The following is a 6,039-nucleotide window of genomic DNA, read 5'->3' as shown; positions in this document are numbered from 1 at the left end:
ACTCTTGAGTAGTGCTGGGAATGCAGACTCTTGTCCTGACTCTTGGGCGGCAAGTGTTCTCTCCATGCCGCATAGAACCCAGACCCGAAGTTTGGTTTTATGTATTTTTGAGATTTTATTTATTTTAATTTTATGTGTATGGATTTTTTTTCTTTATCATATGCACGCTTGGTGCCTCCAGAGTTTAAAAGAAGGTGTCGGCTCCCCTGGAACTGGAGTTGCAGACAGTTGTGAGCTTCCATGTGGGTGTCCAGGTCCCCTGCAGCAGCCCAGTGCTGTTATTTGCTGAGTCACCTATTCAGTCCCGAATTCCACGTCTTTTATTTACTCCTGCTACAAATTATATCAGCATATTTAGCAATTATTTATGTGTGTATGTGTGTGAAATAAAAACTAAATTTCTCCCATTGTAAATGTCAATGTAATTACTGAGTGGGGAGTGAAGGTTGGAGGTCACCATCCACCCTCTGTGCTGATGCTCCTCACTGCACGTTTGCAAGTCGCCTTAAGTTGAGCCTTTGTTCTTAGAGAATAGTGCATTGACAATTGTACTTTGTCTGTCTTTGTAATTGTAATTTGTAATTGTAATTGTCTTTGTAATTTGTAATTGTAATTGTCTGTCTTTTCTCTTTCCATACCTGTTTTTATTTTACATTTAATTAAATTTGTGTATGTTTATGTGCATCTATGTTTTAAGGTGTAACTTACCCTGTTTTTCTAAATAGAATGACTCTATCTTCCTATTAAAAAAAGAAAAGGAAAGAAGGAAGGAAGAAAGGAAGAAAGAGAGGGAGACAGGGAGGGGGAGAAAGGGCGGGAGGGGGAGAGGTAGGAGGAGGGAGGGGGAGAAGGAAGAAAGAAAGAAAAAGAAGGAAGTACTGCTTGGAACTAGCTAATGTTTTTGATAGATTTTTGAACTTCTTGATGACAGGTGTAACTAATTTATCTCAGGAAATAAGTCCACCAATGAAGATATGACTATTTTATAAATGTTGATGTAGTACATGAAAATTATACTCACTTGTATTTTGTAAAAAAGATAATTAAAAATGTACAATTTATGTTTTTATGTATCCATACCAAACCCATGTAAACTTTATATTTACTACTAATAGTAATTTAGTAAGTATTGTTAAATAGTATGCAAAGATTGTGAGACATAAATAGTTAGAGATAACTAAGATGACTGCTTGGATTCTAAATAATGAGTATTTTAACATAGAAGCCATAGAACAGAACATTAATTTCCTTTCTATTTATTTTGTGTTTAGATATGGAAAGCATTAAAACATTTTCCTGAATAGTCATATAGGTTTGTAAAGCCATAAATAAGACATCGTTGGATAGTGCCAGGTAATTTGTTTTGGAGCTAGCTAGAGAAAGAAGTGTTAAAGCAGTTAGTGTATGTGCGTGATGTGTGCACTGCCTGTGTGGCCCGAGGCCGGAGCTGCACGGTCTGTCGTTCTCCACCATATTCCTCTAGTCTCTGCAGGGCTTACAGGTGTGTGCAGGCTGGGATCCGCAGTCCCTCTGCCCAGGCCTTAAATTAGTTATTGTTAAGTACTGTTTGCAAATGTATAATTTAAAATTGTTTACATAAATTTTGAGAGCTAAAATTTGGAAAGCCTGACTTTTAGTAATCATAAATCCACATGCTGACCAAAATTTCCTAGTCCTTGAATGTGACCAATGTTTCTTTTTCCTTTAAAACAAAAATAGGATGAGCATGAAAGCTGTGGTTCCAACTCTACCAACCGAAGCCCTGCTGAAAACATAAAATCATCCGTCAAACCCCGAAGAATTCAGCAGACTGCTCCTACAGACCCTGATTTGCCACCAGGTAACTTCACGTTGAGATTACCGTTGTTACTGACCATGTGTTAGTGTTTGTAGAATATCTATTTTCTGTCTTATTTGCTGACATAAAATGTTTGGGTCATATGCACATGTGCTTTGCCACATGACTTGAACATGCTGGGTCTAGAGCCCTCACAGATGGCTCCTAGTCAGACTTGGTCTGTCCTTTGTGGCTGTAGTCAGAGCCTCTCCCAGTAGAGCCTCAGGGTTTTCTTGCCTTGCTTTGTGCTAAGAGCCAAGAGAAGGCACTGGGTCACTGTGTTACTGGATGCCAAATTACCAGGGAGATGATAGGATATTGTAGCTGTAGCTGAAAGATACCATAGATGCAACCTGTTTTATTTCCTGATGTCTTTATTCATCCAAGATGGTATGAATTGTAAACAAACACTTCCTAGGCAAACATTTAATGAATAAAGATCATTACCTGCTAGCGTTGTAGTCACATTGCTGTCTTTACAAGTAAGTCGTCAGTTACTTCTCTTTTGATTTTTACATTTGATTAGTCATGTTTTTGTGTGTTGTAGTGGAGACTGGTGTATGCTTTATTGTGCCACATTTGTAGGTCCTCTGCTAGTTTTAGTTCATTAACTTCAGAGGAAGGAGTTAGACACACCATTTTGTCGGCCCTGCCACTCTCAAATATGTGTTCAGAGTTCCCGGTGCCCTTGAAGTGAGAGTCCTTTGCACGTGCTATGGGCAGCTTGGTGCTGATGCTCGCTACACCTGTCTCACCAAGTGACTGTCTGGGCTAGAGAAGGAGCCACAAGATATTCCTCAATGTTTCCAGAAGTTTCTCAACTTCTTACTAATCACTCCTTTGGGAAAAATTGCCAAGTTCGACTGGTAGCTTATACTAATTTATTAAATGTGTAGCTTAATTTCTTCAAATTCGACAGTGTATCTTATTAGAATTTCCAGCATCACCCATGGTGTATAAACTTGTCTCTTGCTCTTTCTCTGTCTCTCTTGCTTCCTCTTTTCCTATATCTTTCTTCTCTTCTGTCAGTTTAAGGTAAATTAAGTTTTTTTGCATATTTTGTTTTTCTTAAGAAAAACCTCAAAATCTTGTTATTTTTTTTAACTTCAGATAGAATAATTTTAAGGCTGATTTGTGAACTTGTGTTCTAGATATTTAATGACTTTTTTTAGAGTCAGCATTAGGATTTAGACTGGTAGAGTTATGACAGTTGGGTAATTTTCAGTGTCATAAAAACAGCTGTGTTCTACGTGGGCAGCTTGAGGTAGTTTGTGGCTTAACATGTGCTTCCTGCCTGTCTGAGGAGCTAGGAAGTTGTTAAGCAGCAACTAGATCCACTAGCTCCTAGAAGTCAGGACAGTTAATTTTTGCTAAAGGGGGAAAGAAAAGATTTGAGAATCTGATTGGGTAAGCTGACAGTGATCATTTATTCAAAGAATGACCTTTATTGCTATTTTTCTGCCTTGTTTTTGTTTTTCAAAGTAGAGGTAGACTCCTGTTTCTAGCTTTCTTAGGGCAGAGGTATGTCTGTGTGGTTAGTTTTTAAGTTGAACATTTGTTTGGATTCGAAAATGATTTAAAACTTTTAACATTTAAACATTTTTATGAATGTTTTGCCTGCAGAGGCTAGAAGAGGGCCTGGGACTGGAGTTACAAGATTTGGGCTGGGCTCCATTGGAGAGTAGCCAGTGCTCTTCACTATGGAACCACCCTGCCAGATCCTCCACAAGTGATGTTTAAGGAAGGTTTTGGTGTTGTCAATATAGGCATTTTTCCCTGAATAAATAGCTTTCTAACAGGCAAAGAGTAAGAATCAGTATCTAGAACAGTCTTTCAGTTGTGTGTCTTGACCGATGATTAACTCATTATTAAAGCAGTTTATTGGGTCACAATAAGCATTTTAAAAAACAAATATCTCAGGATAGAAAACCTCAAGATAATAGCGTGTAGTAACTGTGAGATCTGAGGTGTAGGTGTGTGTGTGTGTGTGTGTGTGTGTGTGTGTGTGTGTTTGGGCTAGGGTTTGATGTCATTCTGACTGGGTGAAGGTCAGCATATGTATTTTTTTTAAGTCAATTATAGAGGTCCAAGAGCAGTCTTTTGTGGTGATGAGAGTCTTGAGTTCTAGGCTCAGCTCCTCTGAGACACTGTTTTCCCTGTATGTTTACCGTTTTTCTGCTTTCCTCCATGTTTTTTGCATATTTTTTGTTGTTCTTGTTTGTTTTTCACCCCCCCCCCTTTCTTTTCCTTTGCTGGGGATCAAACAAAGCTTCATACAGGTTAAGCAAACACTGTACCACTGAGGACCGCACTAGCTCAGGTTTCTGTATTTTATTTTGGTGTAAGATACGTCCATGTCTCCCTTCAGTTCTGTATTCTCTGAATTAGAGTTTGGCTTTTATTGAAGGATTTTTTTCTTTAGAATATTCTTAATGAGTATTGGTTTGACTTCAGTTAAGAGTCTATTAATTGACTTACACTTTTCTTTACAAAGTATTTTCTCTTTTAAATTTTCTACTTTAATTGTATGCTAGGATGCTCAGAGATAAAATTTCACTATGTAGATGTAGTACAGACGCATTACAACTCCCTCCCTCCCTCCCTTCCTCCCCCTCTCTCTCACAAGTATTTAGGGTTTAGTTAACCTCAAAACTATGTATTCATTGGATCAGAAACTATATCTTAGTCATTTTTGATCATCAGTAGCACGATAGCAAGCAAACACTTCTGTGACAGGCCGCTAAGGCCACGTAAGCCGTACTTTTGTCAGTCTTCTGAGAATATTGTGAAACCAGCTACACATGATTAGTAAAGTAACGACTGTGGCTGTGTGCCAGTAAAACTGTGGTCCTGAAAAATTTCCTACAGCCCATACCACCCTGCGGACCACCCTTTCTGACCACGATGCACATGATTATAAGGATGTAATTACTGATGATTTGAGTTCACATTTGCTGTTTTAAAGTCTTTTCTAAGATGTTTATGTTCCTGCCCTACCCATGCTTACTGTTTTCGGAGAGCTAAAGTAGCTGTCGCTCTGTGTGTGTTTGTAGGTTTTATGGCTGTGCTTCTCGGGAGAGATGGATGGAGCACTTAGAGTTACACTTCTTAGACTTGGAGCCTCACTTTACTCTGCGGCTGCATGCACACGCACATGCACTTTGTTTGGTTACTTGAAATTTTTCTTGGTCTATTAATAGCATTATTCCAGGACATTACTGTATTTTATATTTTTTTTTAAGAAGATCAGTGCTATATAGTAGAGTAGTAGTAGTTTTTCTATAGTTTGCTAAACTAATCTTTTATTCTTTAGTATGTTTTCATTTTCAGTTTTATAAAATAGTTTGGCATATAGGCAGATAAATCTTTGCATACATCTTTATTTCCTTAAAGGGATTCTTACTAATTTATAGAATTAAAAGATATAAATATGTAATATATAAATATATACAAATACATGTATATTTATGATATATATAATATAAATAATATATTTATATAATATGTACATATTATATATAATATATGAATGATTTTAATTTTTTCAGTATAGGTGACAAAATTGTTTGACAATCCTTTATTACATAAAGGTTTTGATGCATTACTGTTTTTACTATTATAAATGTTCTATTGAAATTTTCAGGTGGAAAAATGCTATCCCGTACATTTTATAGCTATATCTAATTAATATTTTATCATATTTCTGTTTTGTCACTTTGTGTAAAAAAAGCTTAAAATATTCTATTAACATATTAATATACTATTTTCAGTTACTGCCCTTTGACTTTTTATATATAAAATACCATTAGTTTTGTAGGATTAAAAAGACTTATTTTTGTGTATGCATGCATGTGTGTGTCCACATTTGTGCCATAGTGCATGTATGGAGAACAGCTTGAAGTTGCTCTTTCCTCCCGCATGTGGGTCACCAGGTCAGCTCGCTAGGTTTCTGAGGCAAGTTCTTTTACGTCCTGGGTCCTCTTGCTATCCTGTTCCTTTGTTCTTTATTTTCCTTTCGCTTCTGGGCAGTCTAGGTATGTTCACACACATTCATTCGTGGTACAGGTATGTTCACACATCCATTCGTGGTTCAGGTATGTTCACACACACCCATTTGTAGTACAGGTATGTTCACACACATCCATTCGTGGTTCAGGTATGTTCACACACACCCATTTGTAGTACAGGTATGTTCACACACA

At 37.1% G+C, this 6,039-nt stretch overlaps 1 protein-coding gene across 6 annotated transcripts in view; it reads left to right on the top strand.

The window, feature by feature from the left end:
• The window catches only part of Vps13b (vacuolar protein sorting 13 homolog B), a 441,647-nt gene that overhangs the window by 25,586 nt on the left and 410,022 nt on the right, over window positions 1-6,039 (top strand). For all 6 annotated transcript variants that reach the window (XM_026789767.1, XM_026789768.1, XM_013354110.2 and 3 more), the window contains exon 4: window positions 1,720-1,840. In XM_026789767.1, coding sequence (XP_026645568.1) covers window positions 1,720-1,840 — 121 coding nt within the window. The remainder of the gene's footprint in view (window positions 1-1,719; window positions 1,841-6,039) is intronic.

The sequence above is a fragment of the Microtus ochrogaster genome, unplaced genomic scaffold, assembly GCF_000317375.1.
Source record: "Microtus ochrogaster isolate Prairie Vole_2 unplaced genomic scaffold, MicOch1.0 UNK29, whole genome shotgun sequence".
Classification (NCBI taxonomy): Eukaryota; Metazoa; Chordata; class Mammalia; order Rodentia; family Cricetidae; genus Microtus; species Microtus ochrogaster.
This window is presented reverse-complemented; position numbering and strand designations above follow the sequence as displayed.